Here is a 24,581-nt window from a genome sequence, read left to right as displayed (position 1 = left end):
CTTAAAGGGGTTAATTGGGACAAAGGACACGAGAGAGTTTTATACTAGTTCGGCCCCTTATGATGAAGGTAAAAGCCTACGTCTAGTTGTGATTGGTATTGCTGAGGTTTTGATCTCCAAGAGGCTCAACTCGCCGGCTTGGTTATCGACTTTGTTGTTTCTTGCCTTAAACTGCCACCGGGTCGTCCCCTTATATACACGGGTTGACCCCAGGTGGCCTACGGAGTCCCGGCCGGCTCATAATCGTGTCCGGCTCGGTGACTTTCTTTAGATGCCTTTTTGTACAAGTATTTGCCGTCCATATGGCGGTTTACAATAACGGGCCTTAAGCCGGCCCGAGGCCCTTGGGAATTTTATATGTTTAATAAACTATCATCTTGACTGCATATTGGGCTTCTTAGGTAAACCGCCATTAGGGTTGACCGGGCCCCTCCTGGGCGGGTCATACTGGTAGTAATATCCCCAACATTAGGCCCCAGGTTGACTTTGAACCTTGTTCTTTGTCAATCTTCAATACTTAGACGAAATCCCTCTTCTGCCTGAAAAAACTTTGTAACCCGCCGTGACGTCATCTTTTGAAAACAAAAAACTTTCATGACGTCATCTTCCAACGGATCTTTGATTTTTAATGCTGCCCGAGAATCGAGGCGTCTATATAGCTGGATAACCATTATTTGGTTCTCCCTTGATTTTCGCGCCCGTCTGTTCGCATCTGCCCTTATAAATAGGCATGCGGCCGGTCCTTCTCATTCTCCTTTCTTCCTCATCTTCTTCTTCTCGCAACCTCTATAGTTGCTCGAACTCCGCCGCCGCCGCAACTCTCATCGTCATCGTCAAGCTTGGCCGCTGCATCACCCTGAGTCCGTCCAGAGAACGCGGCGACTCTTCGCGGCAGGTCTGCATCTTGTAAGTTTTCTTCTCTCTCATGCACCTAGATCTGTTCTAGGTTTGCGAGTTCTTCAGTGTTCTTCACCTGTTCGCCATGGATCATCTTGTAGATCTTCTCCGCAACTTCTTTTGATCCAAAGAAGAGATATAACTCGCGTGGTAGTTGTTTGGCATTCATTTTTGATATCAGTAGATCCCTTTTACCTATATAGATGCTTCTTTATAGTCGACGAACTCATCTGTACTAGGTTTTTAGGTCTAGAATATTTTCCTTTTTGAAACAGCCTTTTGATCCAAAATGATAATGATAGCTTGCTGAAACTTGTTTATGCCAACACTTAACTGAATCTGCTTTCCGAAAAGTAGTCATGGCGGCTTACCACTCCGGCTTTCTTTTCCCTATATGTCATTAGCCCTTAGTTAAGCCGCCGTTACTTGTTTTATAATTTCAACCTTTAACTGTTAATTGACCCGACACTTTATTTTTCCTTTTCTAGTCCCTTGTTCATCATGCCGTCAAAGACACCCACCATCTGCAATTGGGTTCCCTCAACCATAACTGCGGAGCGTCTGAAAGAGTTCTTCCTTATTGGATTTCTGCCTTCAAGAAACATCATGTCTTATTGTGCTCCTGATCCGGAAGAAGAATTACCCAATCCAAAAGATGGTGAAGTGATCGTTTTTACTGATCACATGAACCGGGGCTTCTCACCACCCGGTTCAAAAAATTTCAGAGAAGTTCTTCACTTTTTCAAACTCCATCCTCATGATATTGGGCCCAATTCCATATCCAATATCTGTAACTTCCAGGTGCTCTGTGAGGTATATCTTCAGCAAGAGCCGACTGTGGAACTATTTAGAGAGTACTTTAATCTGAACCGGCAAAACGAGTGCACCAATGGCCTGAGCTTAGAACTTGGAGGCATCTCAATTCAACATCGGCAGGGTGCAGTTTTCCCTCTCATAGTTTCACCAAGTCATCCAAAGGACTGGAACCAAACTTGGTTTTACTGTCAGGACGTCTCACCCGCCAATGAAAAGCCACTGCCAGGTTACCGCCCCGATCGTCTTGACACCAAGTTCACCCTACCAGATAAACTTACTGTTGATGAACGCAAGAAACTGATTCCATCTATCAGAAGAATCAATGGTTTGTTGGGGAACGGTTTAACCGGCGTCGATCTAACCCGCTGCTGGATCTCATGGCGGATTATTCCATTAAGTCGTCGTTCAAAGTTGATGTATGAGTATGGTGGAGATCCGGATGACTCTCCCCGTCATACTCTGGCTCAATTAACCGAAGAAGATGTTGTCGCAATGTCAAATCTTCTGGTGAATGCGAAATACGAAGATTGCAGTGTTGTTGGGTTAAGTCCCTTCTGTAAATTTAACCCGGTACGAGAAGTAAGGGCATTCTGATCTTTTTCCTTTGTATTTTGTCCAGCCGTATTGTTTATCACTAATCCTTCCTCTTGTCTTTGTAGGCCAACTCTGACTTTTGGAAAGTGAAATACGACCATGAAGCTGCCAAGAAGGCGAAACTTGCCGCCCTGAACGCCAAGAGATCGACCCGGAGAACGAAGAAGAAAAAGAAAACCACCGTTGAAGATTTGATGAAACTTGATGACTCATCTGACTCGGAGGTAGCCCTTGATTCCCTTCCCCAATTTTTTAACAATCTTATTGATACTGATCCTTACCAGGATAACACTGGGGCTAGTCAAGCCGGGGAAGCAGAGGTAACTATCATTTCCTCCGACTCAGAGCCCTTACCAAGACACAAAGTTCGACGAGTGATCCGTAAAGTAAGGTTTTCTAACCCCTTAGCTCACTTGGATCTCAACTTTCATTTGAAAAAGCAGCAGCATGAAAGCAGTCGTGAAGTTGAGATTGAAGATGAGCCGGCTGTCGTCCTTCAACAGACCCCTCGGAAACGTTCGAACGAGGTTTACTTATTACTGTCTGTAACTTGTTTTAATGGATCCTGCTCCTTGTATTTCTTTTAACTCCTTTCTCTTACCTTTTCAGGAGGTGTCTCATTCTTCAGGCGACTCATCACAAACACAATTCACGGCTTCCAAGACTGCCACTGGGTAACCAGAATTCCTCTTTTCTTCTGGGTTGATCAATTGTATCTTGATGCTGACTGTCCTGTAATATATATATTTTCTTTAGCGGCCAGGCTAAATCCAAGAAGGCGAAGGTAACAAAGCCGGCGGAAGACCCGCCAGTACCAATGTCTGAGCCGGCTAGGCCGCCTTCTCCTTTAACTGCCACCCCAGAAGACCCGCCTATTATCCATGAAGCAAATCCTTCGGAGCTGTCCCTTGACCAAGCCACTATGAATCCTTCCACAGTTGGACCGTCAAGCTCAACTGACCCGCCGTCTCCACATGTTCAAGATGTTCAAATTACTGGGAGCCGTTTTGTTGAGCCGGGGAATCCAACGGTGTTGGCTCGGTGCACAGCTAAGTAAGAAGCATTGGAGAGGCAGAAGGTTCGCTTTGATGTTGCCAACTACGACCGTCTTAATGCCAGTGATATTCTATCCGGCTATCTCAGTCATGTACACTCCAGTCGTGAGTCTGAGATCGAGATGGTCAAGCAACTTCAGTTGAAATATGAGGTACGTTGTTTCCTGTTTACCAATATTCCTTTAGCCCCCAAGTCTGTAGATTATGAGAGAAACGAAATAACCTGTAGACTTAAAATATAGGCTGAGACCTTTATCTCTGAATATTTGCCTGATATTGATAGAAACAAGACTTCACCCATAGTCCCCAAGGACCGGTTTATTTTGATCATTAATGAGTCGGTACTTCAGAATTTTAAAACTAACTGCAAGTACTTAACGTTCCGGTTTATCCTTGATAAACTTGTTGAACTGCGTACATTAGCCCCCAAGTGCCAAGTGTTGTTACTTTGTAAAGGACTTGGGACTTCAAATATGTTGGTAGAGTCGATTTTTTTTGATTTGGCATACATTAGCCTCCAAGTGCCAAGTGGTTTATTCGTAAAGTACTTGGGACTTGAATCTTGAGTTTGCATACTGGAATTTAAACAAAGTCTTGACTTATCTGAATGTTTCACAGAATGCCTTGTCTGAACTAAACTCTCAACTGACTGACGCAAAGACCTGGTTAGCGAGCCAGGAGTCAGAAATCAAGTCTTCCACCTCCAAACTGCAATTAAGCCTTTCTGAAATAGAGAATTTGAAAGCCAGCTTTGCTGTCAAAGAGAAAACTTGGGAGGATGAGAAAACACTTCTGACCCGGGGAGCTGAGACAGCCGAAACAGCTCCGAAGGAAATATCAACCGAGCTGAACGGTTTAAAGGGCCGGGTGTCTCAGATGGTCGTTGCTATCTTTGGTAAGCTGCCTTGTTTTGACCTTTCATGTATTTTATGCCAAACCGGAATGTGATCCACCAACTTACTCTGTTAAATACATGCAGGTCCACGAAGTAAAAATCTGAGCCAAGGCCCGTTGATTAAACTGAAGGCTGTATACACCTTAGTTGAACAATTGTACATTGGTGCACAATGGGCTCTGGCCGCTATCTCTCCTGCAAATCAAGGACCCAACCGGCTTAGCGATGTCCTGAAGAAGCTGTCCTTCCTTCCGGCGAGATTCCAAGAAGTAAAATGCTCCTGCGCGCGAGCCGGAGCTTTGACTGCCCTAAGCCGCTCCAAGGCTTGGGTGCCAGACCTAGACCCAGCGGACGTGCCAAGAGGTTATCCTACTGTGAAGGAGGACGGGTCTCCATTTGATCAGGATGATTTCATAGCGTGTGTACGCGAAGTCCGGCCTCAGGCGACTAGCCTTGGAGAAGACACCAATGTTGACAAGTACCAGCCAGGTTTTGACAATGAAAATAAGAAGATGGCCACTCCTTCATACAAAGTAGCAGACCTGATCCCACCTGTGAGAGAAGATACCTTTGCTCCGGAAATTGAACCGGTCGGCCTGATTGACGACGAAGTCGAATTTGTCGCCATGAACGGCTTTGATTGGTCAAAATCCAATTTCCAGCAAACAGAAGGTGGTGAACCGGCGAGGGAGGGACAATGATCATCTTCCTAGGCTTATAAAGCCTTGTAATAACTTTAGTTAAAACACTGCATGTTTGCTTATGCCGTCGTGCATAAAATACTTCCTATGTGAATCTGTGTTTCAGATGTCAATGTATGCATTATTTAGTGTTTGTCTCTGCAATGGTTGAACTCCGTTCCTGTGAATATAAGGAAAAGACTGGCAAGGTGGTTTAGAACCAACTAGGCTTAAACACCTAACGTACAACCCATAAATTTACCTTAATAAGAAAAACAGAGACAAATGTAAACAAAGGGTAAGGTTTAATACTAACTCTTGAGTTGACGCAGCAGGTAAGCGCGTATAAGTAAAAAACCATACCTTATCCTTGTTGATCTTTAGATCGCCGGTTTAAATAACCCGGGTGATGAATTGATAATTCAATGTGTATGAAAAGTTACTAGTCCTTGAACACTCAATGATCATCATACCTTAGTAGCTCATACCTTTGGATCCTTGCACCACCGGCTTGAATAACCCGGGCGGCTGTGTTGTCCAATAATTGAGCCGACGAAGAAAACCAGACTATCTCATTTGTAATATTGAAAACAACAAAAACTCAAAGGCAAGCAACAGATAATAAACATAATTTGAACTCTGTATTCAAAAGGTTGGGGTTCTTGATTCGAATGCGATCAGTAAACCGGACCAAAGGGGTTAAGCTAAGGTTCGAATACGACCATATAGCCCCCAGTGGCATTGGCGTTGCGCCGATCAAGAGGGTACCGACATCTATGTTCTCTTTGGTTTGAATACGACCTATGTTTGAACAGGAAGCCCCCAAATGACCTGGAGCAGTTTTTAATGACCCTGATTCAAATACGATCCAAGTCGGACTCAAAAGGAGTTAAGCTATGATTCGGATACGATCAAGAAGCCCCCAAGTGAGTTTGGCCTTGAGCCGATCAAGAGAGTTATGACAGCTATGTTCTCTTTGGTTTGAATACGACCTATGTTTGAACAGGAAGCCCCCAAGTGACCATAAGATTTACAGCTAGATTCGGATACGATCATGAGCTGGACTAAAAAGGTTAAACTTGATTCAAATATGATTAGCTCCTTAATAGTCATTTGCGAATAAAAAAATAACAAAGATGCATAGTCTTTGAAAAGAAAAGAGACCGATGGTCTTACTTTATTGCTTATCATCGTATATACAATGTGAACATATGTACATGTTGAGAGCCGGTGGCTCAGGTGTAATATGGCCGAAGTTGAGCAATGTTCCATGGCCGGCGGGCTCCTCTTCCGACTTACGTGAGTCTGCATGCTCGCGAATGTCAATGAGGTAGTAGGACCCATTGTTTAAATTTTTACTGACCATAAAGGGTCCTTCCCAAGGTGGGGATAACTTGTGTGCATCTGAAAGATCTTGGACGAGCCGGACCACCAAGTCGCCTTCCTGAAAAGTTTTGGACTTAACCCGGCGGCTGTGATAACGACGCAGGTCCTGTTGATAAATTGCTGACCGCGCGGCTGCTAAGTCTCTTTCTTGATCCAACAAGTCAAGCGCATCCTGTCTGGCTTTTTCATTGTTAGCCTCAACATAAGCCGCCACACGGGGCGAGTCATGACGGATGTCATTGGGTAATACTGCTTCTGCTCCGTAAACCATGAAGAAGGGTGTGTAACCCGTAGACCTGTTGGGTGTAGTATTGATACTCCATAACACTGAAGGCAATTCCTTTACCCAACAACCCGGTGTTCGCTATAAAGGAACCATAAGCCGGGGTTTGAGCCCTTTCAGAATTTCCTGATTGGCTCTCTCCGCTTGACCATTGGATTGAGGATGAGCTACGGAAGAAACATCAAGCCGGATGTGCTCTCGTTGACAAAATTCTTCCATAGCCCCTTGGGATAGATTTGTTCCATTGTCTGTGATAATACTGTGTGGAAAACTGAAACGGAAGATTACTTTTTTCATGAACTGAACTGCCGTGGCTGCATCACACTTACTCACAAGCTCCGCCTCAACCCATTTGGTGAACTTATCAATAGCCACCAAGAGATGCGTCTTTTTATCCTTAGACCTTTTGAAAGGTCCCACCATGTCTAGCCCGCAGACTGCAAACGGCCAAGTGATTGGAATCATCCGGAGCTCTTGAGCCAGCACATGCGCTCATCGTGCAAATTTATGACATCCATCACATCTACTGACCAGATCTTCTGCATCAGCGTGAGCAGTCAACCAGTAAAAACTGTGACGAAACGTCTTGGCCAGTAAAGATTTTGACCCGGCGTGATGACCACAATCACCTTCATGGATTTCACGAGGGATTTCTTGACCTTCTTCGGGGGAAACACACCGCTGAAACGCTCCGGAAACACTGCGATGAAATAACTCTCCATCCAAAATCGTCATGGACTTAGACCGCCAGGTTATCTGTCGAGCCAGGGTCTCATCCGCTGGCAATTCTCCCGGGGTCATGTAAGCCAAGAACAGCACCGTCCAATCTGGGATGACGTGAAGAGCCGCCACCAACTGGGCCTCCGGGTCAGGAAAAGCTAAATCTTCTTCTGTGGGCAACTTGACAGAGGGGTTATGCAAAATATCTAAAAAGGTGTTGGGTGGTACCGGCTTACGTTGAGACCCCAGCCGGCTCAAAGCATCAGCTGCTTCGTTTTTTCGACGGTCAATGTGTTCCACCTGATAACCTTTAAAGTATCCTGCAACAGCATCAACCTCTCGGCGATAAGCCGCCATGAGAGGGTCTTTGGAATCCCACTTGCCAGACACCTGCTGAGCCACTAGATCTGAATCACCAAGACATCTGACCCGGCTCAAGCTCATCTCCTTTGCCACTCGAAGACCATGGAGCAATGCTTCATACTCTGCTGCGTTGTTAGTGCATGGAAACATCAATCGTAACACATAACAAAATTTATCACCTCGTGGGGAAGTTAATACAACTCCAGCCCCCGAGCCTTCCAATTACCTGGACCCATCAAAATGAATAGTCCAATATGTGTTGTCCGGCTTTTCTTCTGGCATCTGCATCTCTGTCCAGTCATTGATGAAGTCAACCAGGGCTTGAGACTTAATCGCAGTGCATGGAACATATTTCAGCCCATGAGACCCAAGCTCAATTGCCCACTTGGCAACTCGCCCTGTAGCTTCTCTGTTTTGAATAATGTCTCCCAAAGGAGCAGAGCTAACCACAGTGATTGGATGTCCCTGAAAGTAATGCTTAAGCTTCCGGCTTGCCATGAACACCCCATAAACAAGCTTCTGCCAATGTGGATATCGTTGCTTAGACTCAATTAGCACTTCACTGACATAATAAACCGGCCGTTGAACCGGATGCTCTCTGCCAGCCTCCTTGCGTTCTACCACCATAGCCACACTAACAGCCCGTAAGTTGGCAGCCACGTATAACAATAGTGGCTCTTTCTCAATTGGAGCAGCTAGGACCGGCGGCTCAGCCAGTTGTGCCTTCAGATCCTCAAAAGAGGTGTTCACAGCATCACTCCAAACAAAAACATCCGTTTTCTTCATCAATTGATACAAAGGCATAGCCTTTTCCCCTAACCGGCTTATGAACCGGCTCAAAGCAGCCAGACGACCCACCAGTCGTTGAACATCATTGACGCAGGTTAGTTTGGTTAGAGATGTGGTTGCCTTGATTTTCTTCAGGTTAGCTTCAATACCTCGGTTAGACACCAGAAAACCCAAGAGCTTGCCGGCTGGTACTCCAAAAACACACTTGGCCGGGTTAAGCATCATCTTATAAACCCGAAGATATCAAAAGTCTCTTTCAGGTCTGTGACCAAGGTTTCTTCTTCCCTGGATTTTACCACTATATCATCCACATAGGCATGAACATTGCGCCCAATTTGATTGTGAAGACAATTCTGCACACATCGCTGGTAAGTCGCCTGGGCACTCTTAAGCTCAAAAGGCATATACACATAGCAGAAAGCCCCAAAAGGAGTTATAAATGTTGTCTTCTCTTGATCCTTGACTGCCATCTTAATCTGATGATAACCGGAGTAAGCATCTAAGAAACTCAATCCTGCGCAACCCGCCGTAGCATCAATGATCTGATCAATACGGGGAAGAGCAAAAGGATCAGTCGGGCAAGCCTTGTTCAAATACGTGTAATCCACACACATGCGCCAGGTGCCATTCTTTTTTAGTACAAGCACCTGGTTAGCTAACCATTCTGGGTGAAAGACCTCCACAATGAACCCAGCCGCCAAGAGCCGGGCCACCTCTTCTCCGATGGCCTTGCGCCTTTCTTCATTGAACCGTCGAAGAAACTGTCTGACAGGTTTGAACTTTGGATCGATATTAAGAGTGTGCTCAGCGAGTTCCCTCGGGACACCCGACATGTTTGAAGGATTCCATGCAAAGATGTCCCGGTTCTCATGGATGAACTCGATGAGTGCGCTTTCCTATTTCAGATCCAAGTTTGCGCTGATGATGAACTGTTTGGATGAATCGCCAGTCACAAAGTCAACCATCTTAGTGTCATTAGCTGATTTGAACTTTAACTCCGGCTCATGCTCTGTTGTTGGTTTCTTTAATGACGTCATGTCCGCCAGGTCAACATGATCCTTATAGAATTTCCACTCCTCTGTTGCACAAACAGATTCAGCATAGGCAGCATCCCCCTCTTCACATTCCAAGGCTATCTTCCGGCTCCCATGGACTGTAATGGTTCCCTTGTGACCTGGCCCTTGAGCTGCAAATACACGTAACACGGCCGAGCCATGAACTTGGCATGAGCCGGCCGCCCAAACAGAGCATGATATGGGATTTTGATCTTAACCACTTCAAAGGTTAATTTTTATGCCCTGGAGTCATACTCATCCCCAAAGGCTACCTCCAGCTCGATCTTACCAACTGGGTATGCCGACTTACCGGGTCCCACACCATGAAAAACAGTGTTGGATTGTTTAAGATTTTTATCCATCAATCCCATCCAGCGGAACGTCTCATAGTAAAGGATGTTGATGCTGCTGCCTCCATCCATGAGTACCTTAGTAAACTTGTACCCACCAACCTGAGGTGCCACTACCAAAGCCAAGTGACCCGGATTATCAACCCGGGGCGGGTGATCCTCTCTGCTCCACACAATAGGCTGCTCCGACCAACGTAGATAACGTGGAATTGCCGGTTCAACGACATTGACAGCCCTCTTGTGGAGTTTCTGGTCTCTCTTACATAAACTGGTAGTAAAGACATGATACTGTCCGCTACTCAACTGCTTCGGGTTGCTCTGATAGCCGGATTGTTGCTGCTGTTGATTCCCTTGGCCGTGTTGCTGATTATATCCTCCCTGGTGACCAGGATGACCCTGACCATGAAAACCTCCTCCGCTTGAACCGGCGCCCGGGCCCTGAAAGCCGCCTCCAACTGAGCCGCCACCCGGGTCGTGACCCCCATCAAATGCGTTTGAATTTTTAAACGCCTTCATGATCGTGCAATCCTTCCACAAGTGGGTGGCTGGCTTCTCCCGGGTGCCGTGTCTTGGACAAGGTTCATTCAACAACTGCTCAAGGGTGGGGCCCGACCCGCCTGATCGAGGGGGTTGTCTGCCCTTGCGCCGCTGATTACCACCCTGCGCATTAGTATTAGCAACAAACTCATCAGCCTTATGCTTATTACCTCCTTGATTCGCCGGGTTATGCTGGCGACCCTTGCTGTTGCCGTTCTTCTTTTCCTTCGTTGCTTTTTCTTCATTAGATGCCGGGTCTTTGGTGGTATCAGAATCGGCATATTTGACAAGAGCCACCATCAACGTTCCCATGTCATTACAGTCACGTTTAAGACGCCCCAACTTCTGCTTCAGAGGTTCAAAACGGCAATTTTTCTCCAACATCAAAACAGCTGAGCCGGCGTCCATTTTATCAGACGAATGTATTATCTCCTTGACCCGGTGCACCCAATGGGTTGTAGATTCTCCATCCTCTTGCTTGCAATTGGCCAGGTCCACAATCGACATTGGCTGCTTACACGTGTCTTTAAAGTTCTGGATGAACCTTGCCTTCAACTCTGCCCATGAGCCGATGGAATTAGGTGGTAATCCTTTCAACCATGTCCGAGCTATTCCATCCAACATCATGGTAAAGTACTTGGCCATTGCTGCATCGCTAACCTCCAACAGCTCCACCATCTCATAACTCTCAATCCAAGCCCCCGGCTGTAGGTCAGTCGTGTAGTTAGGCACCTTATGAGGTCCCTTGAAATCCTTGGGCAACCGCTCATTGCGTATGGCTGGGACTAAGCAAGGTACGCCTCCGGTTCTTGTAGCCACTCCTGCCTTAACCGAGGTTGCTGGATAAGCCGGAAAGGTTTGGTGAGCCGCCTGCTCTGCTGCTATCTGAGCCGCCCGTTCCGCCTCTTGACGAATCCTTTCCTGATCCGCCAAGTTAAGGGCTCCAGCCCGCACCGGCTCATGTCTATATGTCTGGTTGTGGCGTTGAGCATTACTTGACATCTCTGCAGATTCCATGTGCCTACTGTAACTCGGGCTCCGGCTTGGGCGAGGAGTTGAATGAATCCTGTCTCGACTGTAGGAGTATGCATCCTGCTGGGCCAAAGCCGTCTGAAGTAGTTCTCTTACCCTCCGGGTTTCAATTGCTGCTGGCGAGTCGCCTTCCATTGGGAGAGCTGCCAAACGAGCCGATGCCGCAATGACATTCTCCATGGGGTTGGAGAAGTGACCCGGGGGTGTTGATATATAACAAGGAGGAGTTGTATTCATGCGCGGAGGCTCCATGGTGCGTGGCTGAACTGGTGCACCGGGCGTCGTGACCCGGTTTGCCTCTGGCGGGTTGCTCCCTCCAGCTCCGGGTGTATGGAACAGATTCCTCGGATCCAACGTTAGAGGCAGATGCGACTGAGCTTTCTGACGCCTCCTCCTCATGACTTCGTTTGATGCATTAAGATCCACCGAGAGCCGGAAGGTTTCTGCTTGAAGCTGCTGAGCACGAGCATCCAAAGCTGCTCGTTCTGCTGCCATCCGGGTTTCCTCCGTGGCTAGATTTTTCTTAGCTTGCACCATCTCCTCTCGCACGCGTGCCACTTCCGCGTCATGCTGGGCTTTATCCGCCGGCTCTACCGCAGCGGTTAACAGAGTCGTCAGCTTATCCATGAGGTCCATGAGAACCTGAGCCGGGGGGCGCACGGGGTCTCCTGACCCGACAGCTGCCGACCCGGTGGCCGCCGCTATCGCTGCGGTGGAGTTCTGCCCGGGCTGTGTCCCTGCCATAAAGATTCCAGCCCAATTCGGCGGCTCAAGGGGGTCCGGAATACTGCTGCCATCGGAACAGCCCCCGAGCATGCTGTCTTGCCATTGGTACAACGAGTCCGTCTCACCTGTTGATGATGCAGTATCAGAGCAGATAGCCGTCTCCCCGCCTTCCATCGATCCTTCGGAGTATTCACCGCCATGGACGCAGCCTACGAAAGCATGCTTCACAACAGATTGAACATGGGCTGACCCGGCGCGCTGAGCCGTTTCGATGAGGTTGGTGTGGACGTCCGGCTCAGGGCCTGACTTGCCGATCCGGCCGATGAAGACGTGAATTCCGCCGAAGGGGACCCGGTACCCATACTCGATCGAGCCGGCCTCGGGGCCCCAGCATTCGTCGTTGATGTAGAGTTTGCCGCGACGACTCTTGGTCATCTGGCCCACAACGTATCCCTTGAGCCCTTTGAAGTTGCCCTTTAAGAACTCAAATTCACCATGCGCTGGCCCCACGGTGGGTGCCAACTGTCGTGGATTTGACATGGCAGATGTCCTAGAGCAAGGACTTAGTCGTAGGGCCATCGCACTAGGAAGCTTAAAGGGGTTAATCGGGACAAAGGACACGAGAGAGTTTTATACTAGTTTGGCCCCTTACGATGAAGGTAAAAGCCTACGTCTAGTTGTGATTGGTATTGCTGAGGTTTCGATCTCCAAGAGGCTCAACTCGCCGGCTTGGTTATCGACTTCGTTGTTTCTTGCCCTAAACCTCCACTGGGTCGTCCCCTTATATACACGGGTTGACACCAAGTGGCCTACGGAGTCCCGGCCGGCTCATAATCGTGTCCGGCTCGGTGACTTTCTTTACATGCCTTTCTGTACAAGTATTTGCCGTCCATATGGCGGTTTACAATAACGGGCCTTAAGCCGGCCCGAGGCCCTTGGGCTTTTTATATGTTTAATAAACTATCATCTTGACTGCATGTTGGGCTTCTTAGGTAACCCGCCATTAGGGCTGACCCGGCTCCTCCTGGGCGGGTCATACTGGTAGTAATATCCCCAACAGGTTATGTACCCAACAAAATTAAATGTTCTTAACATGGCAGGAGATGAAACATGAGTAAAAAACACAGTTAGGCATTTTAAATGAGGTCAGAAACATCAAACAACAATTCTGGAAAAATCCCCATATGTCATTAGCAATTTAATGCAAACAACAACTTAAACATTCTTGATGTTGTTATCATGATGCGGATGACATTTGCAAGGTTTATGCAATATTTATGAAAATGTTGATAAGAGCATATTATGAAGCATTTTTCACCGTGGTGGAAAGAAAGGGTGCCACGGCGATGAATCCGAAAATGATGCCATGACAACATATCAGTTCCGATAGCTCATGGAGATACCGGTGCAAAAAGGAAAAGTGCGGATGTGTGGAACACGCAACAGATGGTGGGGTGCTCTCGGTTACTGGGTTCCCACGGGTCGACGACGGTGTCAAATGAGGGGGAACATGCAAGTCTCAAATCGGACAAGGTGCAAACACGAGCATCTCATACAACATGCATTCGTTCATGGGCGGTCGTCTCCGCGGTATACCTTCGAAGCATGCGTTTCGAGGCGGTTCAACGTCGAGGGGAGTAGTCGTTCACGGGTCGTAGTGGAAGTAGTGGTACACGTTTCAAAGAGAAACTTGATGGATTTGAGGTCTCCGGCGTAGTGGTACACATTTCGTAGACGAACTCGGCGATCCGGAGAGGGTACTTGCCGGATCCACAACACTGTAACTATTCGTGGTAGAGGAACTTGATGTTCACGGTTCTTCGGGCAACGGTAGTCATACACGTCCGTAGATTTTCGGGGCCACTGGTAGGGGTACTTGGCGATCACTGAACTTGGCGACCCGGTGTGGTAGTCGTTCGGGCGTCTAAGTGGTCTTGCCGGTCTTGCTCTCGACAACGTAGTTGTACAAGAGCGTCATCGAGCTTGTCGAATCCGAACTCTTTGAGGGCCATCGTGGTACTTGGGTTCTTGTGACAGCAGTGGTACAAGGTTGTCATGGAACTTGTGTTCGGGTCATGAAGTCGTACTAGGCATCAGTGGTCTTCGAGGGACTTGGCATGTCCAAAACGTAGCAGCACAAAGGTCTCGGTCGGGAGCACTCGCGGCGGAGATGGAGAGGAGGCAGGCTTGGCGACCTGCTGCTGCTGAGTGAGGGCAAGGCTACGAGACGACAAGGTGGAGGCAAGGGAGCTCGACGAGGTCGAGGTCCGGAGCAGGCCATCGGGTGGCTCGGCACGGTGCAGCTCACGCACGAGGAGGGTAAGAAGGCACGACAACGAGTTTCCATGGCGATGCTTCGGTGGCAGGGCGCGGCGTTGGTCGAGGTCGACGGCGGCGCACGGGAGAATAAAAGCTTCGGTGGTGGCTGTTCTCAGCCAAGGAGGAGGCGGGAGAGCAGGGCGGACGAGCGGGAGGCTTGCGGGGCCTCGGGCACTCGAGCAGAGGAGGCAGCGCCTCGGGGCGACGGGGATGGACGGCTTCGTCGGAGATGCAGGCGCGGAGTCGCCGGAGTTGGCCTCTAGTGGCGGCGCGAGAGTGCTCCGGGCGACACAAGGATAAACAGAGGACGGGGAGGCCGGTGGGGCTCGGGTGGCAGCAGAGGGAGGTACGGGAGGCGAGATGGCGCGACGGTCGCGTGGTTCTGCGGTGGCTGGCGGCGGACAACAAAGAGGCAGTGCTCCAGCGGCCTCAGTCACCGGCGGTTGGCGACGCACAGGAGGGGCAAGTAGAGATCGAGGAGAGGAGAGGGGCTGGAGGGTGAGCAAGAGAGGGAGCGGTCGAGGGAGAGGAGCGAGGTATGCGTGCGTGCGTTGAGTGGCGGCGGCAAGGAAACGAGAGGGAGAGGGAGATGGGATCGGGCTAGGTTAGTGTCACACCCACGATGCGGCTATATCTCCCACGTGTCGGAGCACGACTTAGAGGCATAACTGCATAGTAGGCATGTCGTAAGAGGGGTAATCTTGACACATCCCATGTACTGAATAAGAAAGGGGTAAAGAGTTGGCTTACAATCGCCACTTCACACAATACATAAATATAGCATTACATCATCCAGAATACAATCAAGGTCCGACTACGGAACCAAAATAAAAGAAGACTATCCCTAATGCTAGATCCCCCGATCGCCCCGACTGGGCTCCACTACTGATCAACTGGAAATGAAAACAACACAACGAACACGATCTTCATCGAGCTCCTCCTTGAGCTCGGTTGCTTCACCTGCACTGGCATCATCGGCACCTGCATCTGGTTTTGGAAGTATCTGTGAGCCACGAGGACTCAGCAATCTCACACCCTCGTGATCAAGACTATTTAAGCTTATGGGTAGGAAAAGGTAGTGAGGTGGAGCTGCAGCAAGCACTAGCATATATGGTGGCTAACTTACGCAAATGAGAGCGAGAAGAGAAGCAAAGCACGGTCATGAACTAGAAGTGATCAAGAAGTGATCCTAGAACTACTTACGTTCAAACATAACACAAGAACTGTGTTCACTTCCCGGACTCTGCACGGCTACACACACGGTTGATGCATTTTAATTAAGTTAAGTGTCAAGTTCTCTACAACCGGATATTAACAAATTCCCATCTGCCCATAACCGCGAGCACGGCTTTTGAAAGTTCAAAACCCTGCAGGGGTGTCCCAACTTAGCCCATCACAAGCTCTCACGGTCAACGAAGGATATTCCTTCTCCCAGGAAGACCCGATCAGACTCGGAATCCCGGTTACAAGACATTTCGACAATGGTGAAACAAGACCAGCAAAGCCGCCCGAATGTGCCGACAAATCCCGATAGGAGCTGCACATATCTCGTTCTCAGGGCACACCGGATAGGTCAAGCTACGAGTAACACCAACCCTCGAGTTGCCCCGAGGTGGCCCCGCAGGCTGCCCGGTTCGGACCAACACTTAGACAAGCACTGGCCCGGGGGGGTTAAAATAAAGATGACTCTTGGGTTGGCCGACCCAAGGGAAGGGTAATAGGTTGTTAGGCAAATGTAAAACTAAGGTTGGGCCTTGCTGGAGGAGTTTTATTCAAAGCGAACTGCCGAGGGGTTCCCATAACACCCACCCGTGTAAGGAACGCAAAATCAAGGAACATAACACCGGTATGACGGAAACTAGGGCGGCAAGATTGGAACAAAACACCAGGCATAAGGCCGAGCCTTCCACCCTTTACCAAGTATATAGATGCATTAATTAAATAAGAGATATTGTGATATCCCAACATATCCATGTTCCAACATGGAACAATCTTCATCTTCACCTGCAACTAACAACGCTATAAGAGGGGCTAAGCAAAAGCGGTAACCTAGCCAAACAACGGTTTGCTAGGAAAGGTGGGTTAGAGGCTGACATGGCAAAATGGGAGACATGATATAGCAAGTGGTAGGTATCGCGGCATAGCAATAGAGCGAACAACTAGCAAGCAAAGATAGAAGTGATTTCGAGGGTATGGTCATCTTGCCTGAGATCCCGCAAGGAAGAAGAACGAGTCCATGACGAAGACAAACAGACGTAGTCAAACGAATCCTCACAACTCCGGAACGAAACTGAAGCTAACGCGAGAAGCAACCCGGAAAGAAGCAAACAACATAGTAAACAACCATCACATAACATGGCATGATGCACAATCAAGTATGATGCATGTCCGGTTTAAATATGCACGACATGGCAAAGTGCAACAACCAAAACTACATATTAAGTGGAGCTCAATATGCAATGGGTTGCATATTGACGAAACACCACATGACTTATTTAGTTCACTCCCGGTTAGGTACTCAACAATGTTAAATGTTGGTTAACATGGCCAGAGGTGAAGCATGAGTAAAATACACAGTTAGGCATTTTAAATGAGGCCGGAAACATCAAACAACAATTCTGGTAAATCCCCACATGCATAGCAATTTAAAGCAAACAATAATTTTAACATTCTTGATGTGGTTATCATGATGCGGATGACATTTGTAAGTTTTATGAAATTTTTATTAAAAGTTGACAAGAGCATTATGAAGCATTTGTCACCATGGTGGAAAGAAAAGCGGTGCCACGGCAATGATAACAAAAACGGATACCGGTGCAAAAGGAAGTGGGTGAGAGTGTGTCAAGAGATGGTGGGGCGATCCCGGTAGCCGGGTGTCCCACATGACGGTGGCAAGGAAACAAGGAACGTGCAAGGATCAGATCGGGCATGGGGCAAACACAGGCATCTCATACAACACATCACAAGCGTTCGTTCTCGGATGGTCATCTTAGGGTTATACCTTTGAAGCGTGCGTTTTCGGAACGGATCAAGTTCGTCGAAGGAAGTAGACGTTCTCGCGACGGTAGTGAATGTAGTCGTACTATCGGTCCTCGGCGATGGTAGTGGAAGTACTGGTTCCCGGTTCGGAGGGGACCTTGACGAATCTGAGTCCTTCGGGGTTCGACGATAGTGGTTCACATTCTTAGTTGCACAAGTTTCCGTAGATGTTCAGGGTCACACGAGGAATTTGACGTCCACGGTGTCTTCGAGGGTCGGCGGTAGTGGTACTTGCCAAAATGCACGTCAAGGGTAGTTGTTCTCGTATCGACGTGGTACTTGGCGATTTCGGAGACGACGGAAGACGAACTTGGCGGTCCTCGTAGAACTTGTACTTGGCGTTAGTGATACACGTTTCAAAAGCGGTTCACGATGATGGTAGCCGAAACTTGGTGATCCAAAGGGGTACTTGGCGAATAACGGTTGTTGTGGTACTTGGTGAAATCCTCGGAGATGGACTTGACGCATGAAAGGTCTTCGTTGCCACGGTACTTGTCAGGTCATCATGTAGACATACTTTCGAAGAGGAACTTGTCGTGTCCCAAAATGAGCAAGGCAAAAGCCCTCGTTCAATGGTGCTCGAACTTGACGAAATCCACGAACGGTTCTTGGCGTATCCTGGTCTTGGAGAGGTCTATGGAAAAGAACTTGGCGTTCACGGAGATAAGGCGCCGCGGTCTTGGCGTCGAGCAGGGGTTCGAAGGCCAACGAGGGGCGAGGTGGACGCTGCTGTTGCCTGCCAGGAGGCGAAGCAAGGCAGGAGGATGCTGGTGGAGTAGGGTCGGCCTAGGCGTGAAGCAGTGGCCCGAGCAGGGAGCAGGGAGGCCGGAAGGCGCGTTCTGGGAGGCGCCGTGCAGGTTGTCGGCAAGGGCAACGGAGAGGTCCGGCTCGCCGGGCCGGCGGACGGCAGGGCAAGGGCCAGTGCGGAGCGGGGCTCAAGCGCTGCAGAGGGAGAAGGACGGCGGGAGCTAGAGGGTGCCAGCGAAGCTGATGGTCTCATGGGCCATGCCGGGCGACGGACGTAGCTCGGGGGAGGCGCGGATGCGGGGCCTCGCTAGTGGCCTACTGGACGGGTGCGAGGAAGGAGACGCTCGAAGGAGGCTCGCGGGCAGGCAGCGGCACAGCTGCACAGGGCTCCGGCGACGCGAAGACTTGGCGCGGGGTGACGGCGCCATGGGAGGTGCGCTGTAGAGGGAGAGAGGGAGGCGCGCGGGATCGAGAGGTGAGGAGGCGATCGAGCGAATGGAGATGGGATCGGGCCTCTCCTGGCGGCGCGAGGTGGAGACGAGGGAGAGAGGAGAGAAGCTCGCTAGGGTTAGTGGGGGTTAAGGTGGGCCGGCGCAGGAGGCCCAGTGGAGAAGGGAGTGGTGAGAGGCCTGGTTGCTGGGCTGCGGAAAGGGTGGCCTAGGTGGGCCGGCTTGGAGGGAGGCCCAAGTGGGTTGCGGCTGGTCTGAAGCTGTTGTTTCCTCTCTCTAATTTTCTTCAAGCAGAAAATAAAGAGAAAAGCATAGGGGAAAAGGAGAGGTGTATGAGAAATATAAAAATATCCTCATGACTCTGAATTCAAGCCCTATTTGATAAAATTGGTTTGGACATTTTTAGAGGTAGAAAAATAAAACAAGTTTAAATATCATTCAAACTTGAGGCATTTTGGAACCTAACCAAAACAACTCCAAAGGATCTGAAATTTGACAAAGAGGTTAAAGGAAAGGTGTATGGTTAATAGGAAAAGAATGAACATTTATGGACGATAGAAAATGGCACTTGCAAAAATGAAAGGAATAAGAAGGAAGAAGGCAGTGATGACACATGGGTAGATTTTAGAGAGATGGGAAGGGGTTGATACAAATGACAAGAATAGAGCAAGACAACATCATGAAGAATGCAATGCACCCCTCTTGCGACATACCTACCATGCGGCTATGCCTCTAAGTCGTGCCCCGACACGTGGGAGATATAGCCGCATTGTGGGTGTTACACGTGGTACATGCGCTCAAAACCTGGAGACATTTTCTTATTGGAAACTGTTGTGAGGTATACACGGATCATAAGAGTTTGAAGTACATCTTCACACAGAAGGAGCTAAACCTCAGGCACAGGAGATGGCTGGAGCTCATAAAGGATTATGATATGAAGCTGCATTATCATCCAGGAAAGGCCAATGTTGTAGCAGACGCTTTGAGCCGCAAGAGTTATGTCAATACTCTCGTAACCGGAGGATTACCTCAGGAGTTAGCCGACGATCTCAGAGAACTTCATTTGGAGATAGTTTCAAGAGGTTTGGCTGCAGCATTGGAAGTTCATTCCACGTTGTTGGGAAAGATTCGAGAAGCCCAGAAGACTGATAAGGAGATTGCGGAGATAAAGGAAAAGATGAGTAAAGGAAAAGCCAAAGGTTTTCGTGAGGATAAGCATGAAACTTTATGGTTTGAGGCCCGTATTTATGTGCCCAATGACCCAGAAATCAGTAAGTTAATACTTCAGGAGGCTCATGACTCGCCATACTCGATTCACCCAGGAAACACGAAGATGTATTTGGATTTGAAGGAGCGTTTGTGGTGGACAGGTATGAAGAAGGATATTGCCGAGTATGTAGTTGTATGTGACGTATGTCAGAGAGTTAAGGCAGAGCATCAGAAGCCAGTGGGATTACTTCAGCCTATGCCGATACCCGAATGAAAGTGGGATAAGCTTGGCATGGATTTCATCACCAGATTACCCAGGACACGATAAGGTTATTACTCCATCTAGGTAGTAGTAGATCGCTTGACCAAAGTGGCTCACTTTATCCCCATGAAAACCTCTTATACGAGCGCGAAGTTGGCCAAGATAGATATGACAAGGATCGTATGTCTGCATGGAGTTCCGAGGAACATCGTATCGGATAGAGGAACACAGTTTACCTCAAAGTTTTGGAATCAACTACACCAGACTTTGGGTACCGGGCTAGAGTTCAGTACATCCTTTCATCCGCAGACAGATGGACAGACCGAGAGAGTCAACCAGATTCTGGAGGACATGTTGAGTGCTTGTGCACTAGATTATGGATCTAGTTGGGATGATAATTTGCCCTACGTAGAGTTCTCATATAACAACAGCTACCAAGCTAGTTTGAAGATGGCCCCTTTCTAAGCTTTGTATGGAAGGAGGTGCAGGACACCATTGATGTGGGATGAAGTTGGAGACCATCAATTGTTTGGACCAGATTTAATCAGAAAGTCTGAAGAGAAGGTTAAGTTGATTTGTGATAGACTGAAGGTAGCTCAATCCAGGCAGAAGAGTTATCCTCACACTAAACGCAAGGAGGTATCCTATGAAATCAGAGACAGAGCATATCTCCGTGTGTCACCACTTCGAGGAGTTAAATGATTTGGAGTCAAAGGAAAGTTAGCCCCAAGATTTTTAGGACCATACCGAGTGTTGGAACGTATGGGAGAAGTGGCCTACAAATTGGAGTTATCCGAAGGTATGCCAGGAGTTCAGGATGTGTTTCACGTTTCCTAGTTGAAGTGCCATGCAGAGATGGCCGATATTCCTCTGAGAGATACAGTGCCCCTGGAAGCAATTCAGTTGGAGAGTGACCTAACCTACGAGGAGAAACCCGTCAAGATTCTCGAGTTTGCCAGCCGAGTTACACGGAGCAAGGTGTAACACCCACGATGCGGGTATATCTCCCACGTGTTGGGGCACGACTTAGAGGCATAGCCGCATGGTAGGCATGTCGCAAGAGGGGTAATCTTTACACATCCCATGTACTGAATAACAAAGGGATAAAGAGTCGGCTTACAATCGCCACTTCACACAATACATAAATATATCATAATCATCCCGAATACAATCAAGATCCGACTACGGAACCAAAATAAAGAAAGACAACCTCAAATGCTAGATCCCCGATCGATCCAACTGGGCTCCTCTACTGATCATCCGAAAAAGAAACATAGTAACGGCCCGAATCCTCGTCGAACTCCCACTTGAGTTCGGTAGCGTCCCCTGCACTGGCATCATCGGCACCTGCATCTGTTTGGAAGTATCTGTGAGTCACGGGGACTCAGCAATCTCACACCCTCACGATCAAGACTATTTAAGCTTAAAGTTAGGAAGGGGGTAGTGAGGTGGAGCTGCAGCAAGCACTAGCATATATGGTGGCTAACTTACACAAAAGAGAGCGAGAAGAGAAGCAAAGCACGGTCGAGAAGCTAATAGTGATCCTAAAACTACTTATGTCCAAGCAAAACACGAGACCATGTTCTCTTCCCGGACTCCGCCGAAAAGAGACCGTCATGGCTACACATGCGGTTGATTCATTTTAATTAAGTTAAGTGTCAAGTTCTCTACAACCGGACATTAACAAATTCCATCTGCCCATAACCGCTGGCACGACTTTCGAAAGTTCAAAACCTTGCAGGGGTGTCCCAACTTAGCCCATTACAAGCTCTCATGGTCAACGAAGGATATTCCGTCTCGCGAGAAGACCCGATCAGTCTCGGAATCCCGGTTACAAGACATTTCGACAAAGGTAAAACAAGACCAGCAAAGCCACCCGATGTGCCGACAAATCCCGATAGGAGTCGCACGTATCTCGTTCTCAAGGCACACCGGATGAGCACTCTGTACAACTAAAACCAACCCTCGAGTTTCCCCGAGGTGGCGCTGCAAAGGACTCTAGTTCGGACCAACAGTCAGAGGAGCACTGGCCCAGGGGGGTTTAAAATAAAGATGACCCTTGGGTCTACAGAACCCAAGGGAAGGTATATGGTGGTAGGTAGGCAAATGGTAAAACCAAGGTTGGGCCTTGCTAGAGGCGTTTTACTCAAAGCGAACTGTTAGGGGGTTCCCATAATACCCAACCGCGTAAGGAACGCAAAATCAAGGAACATAACACAGGTATGACGTAAACTAGGGCGGCAAGAGTGGAACAAAACACCAGGCATAAGGCCGAGCCTTCCACCCTTTACCAAGTATATAGATGCATTAAAGTAAACAAGATATAATAATGATATGCCAACAATATCCATGTTCCAACATGGAACAAACTTCGGCTTCACCTGCAACTAGCAACGCTATAAGAGGGGCTGAGCAAAAGCGGTAACATAGCCAAACAACGGTTTGCTAGGAAAGGTGGGTTAGAGGCTTGACATGGCAATATGGGAGGCATGATAAAGCAAGTGGTAGGTATCATGGCATAGCAATATAGCGAACAACTAGCAAGCAAAGATAGAAGTGATTTCGAGGGTATGGTCATCTTGCCTGCAAAGTTCTCAGAGTTGACGAAAACTTGATCCTCGTTAGCGTACTCAACAGGTTCCTCGATCACGTACTCGTCTCCCGGCTCTACCCAAAGCAAGAACACAAGTAAAGGACCAACAGTCAATCACGGTGCAATGCGCAAGCAACATGATGCAAAACATGGCATGATATGCAAGATTTGATATGCAATGCATATGCGTGCTTCAGAAGGGAAAGATTGAACCAGGCATCAACTTGGGAAACCAAGTGTGCCATTGGAAATATGAGATGATTTCGGCCGAAATCGATATAAAGATCACCAGAATCGGATGCACGATTTGCAAATGGAAAGCAAAACAAGAATGGCACAATTCTGCGATTAACAGCATGATGCCATCTAGAATGCCACAACTAAGCTACTGCATCCCAACATAGCAACAAAGCATATGACAGTGATCTACTCAAGATGCTTGACAAAACATGAACACTGAGCTACGGCTAAATCACACAAGAACATGTTCAAACAAGCATGGCAAAAGTGCAAAAGATATCGGCATCACAGACTTGGTGAAAATACTAACATGTCAGGAATAACATCAGGAAGCCAACTTTAGAGCAAGCAAACAACATGCTACACGAACAAACCATAGCAAACAAAGGCATTGCATGAATCCACTCAAAGCATAGAACAAAAGTGCCTTACTGATCATGAGCCAAAAAGGCATAGAAGATATAATAGCACACATGTAAACAGAGCAAGTTTCATTAACAGATTCAGACTTGGCAGAAAAACAGAGCATCGCATAAATAGAGTTATGAAGGCATCTTTGCGAGCTCAAATCACTCAACACAAAGCCTTTCATGACAAAAAAGCATAGCACCATCAAGAAGACATGTTTATGAAGCTAACCAAGGCAAGAGCAAGTTCATAGCACGCATGGATTAACTACAACAGCCATGGCAAAATTGATTAACATGTAAACAATCTGCCAGGAATATTTTATAGCAAAAGTAGAGCAAGAATGAGACATGCTAGGGCACTCGATAATTGCAAACATTGGCATGTATGGATAGAGCATAACCATATGTCCAAAACACCATTGCTGAAGGTACTCGAAACAAGCATGGATCTCACTGTAGCATCATGTTTACATGGCATAAAAGTAACAGCAGAACAAGGACTTAGCAAAATCCTAAGTCCCTGAAATCAGCAATATCACGAAGGCTACTTTGCAAGCTTGTGCTAGTCACCTCAAATATCAAAAAAATACATGGCAAGTACCCCTATAAAGATGGCATGGCATAGACCAAAACACATGTAGAGCTCATGCCCATATGATGCACACAACAAATGTGACAAAAATGAAAAATCACCTAAAACTGATAAGTAATAGGAGGAAACATTTTATAGCACTCGTGCATCATTGATTTGGGCATCAAGATGGACTCAAACAAGCATGGCACAATGGAATGAAATGAAGAGCATCTCCCAATGAAAATTTTGATATATCATGCGCATGAAACGGAGCTACGGTCATGAAGTTATGATGCGATGAACAAGCGCTCAAAATACTGCAAAAAAGGACTTAGAGATATTTTACCCTTCGAATCTAGGGTTTGTGGGCACGGACATCGAGGATCATCGGTGTTCGTCCCACAGTGGCCGGAGCTTTGCCAGAAAGGTGCGGGAGGCGACCGGAGATGGAGGGGGTCGCCGGATCCGGAGTTGGGGGCGAAGATGCGGCGAGGTGGCGACTCCCGCGGCGGTGGCGGGGGCGGAAGAAGGCGGCGGCGGGGCTCGGCGCGGAGCGGCGGC

The 24,581-nt window shown here is 48.1% G+C and overlaps 1 protein-coding gene across 1 annotated transcript in view; it reads left to right on the top strand.

The window, feature by feature from the left end:
- Nucleotides 1-2,632: 2,632 nt before the first annotated feature.
- LOC119283493 overlaps nt 2,633-24,581 on the top strand; it is a 102,103-nt gene continuing 80,154 nt past the window's right edge. Inside the window, exons 1-5 of the mRNA XM_037563019.1 lie at nt 2,633-2,834; nt 2,917-2,981; nt 3,064-3,514; nt 3,981-4,257; nt 4,342-4,868. Of these exons, the coding sequence (XP_037418916.1) occupies nt 3,485-3,514; nt 3,981-4,257; nt 4,342-4,868 (834 nt within the window). The 5' untranslated portion in view covers nt 2,633-2,834; nt 2,917-2,981; nt 3,064-3,484. The remainder of the gene's footprint in view (nt 2,835-2,916; nt 2,982-3,063; nt 3,515-3,980; nt 4,258-4,341; nt 4,869-24,581) is intronic.

The sequence above is a fragment of the Triticum dicoccoides genome, chromosome 4A (assembly GCF_002162155.2).
Source record: "Triticum dicoccoides isolate Atlit2015 ecotype Zavitan chromosome 4A, WEW_v2.0, whole genome shotgun sequence".
Taxonomy (NCBI): Eukaryota; Viridiplantae; Streptophyta; class Magnoliopsida; order Poales; family Poaceae; genus Triticum; species Triticum dicoccoides.
Note: the sequence above shows the minus strand (reverse complement) of the source record. Positions and strands in the feature narration are given on the sequence as shown.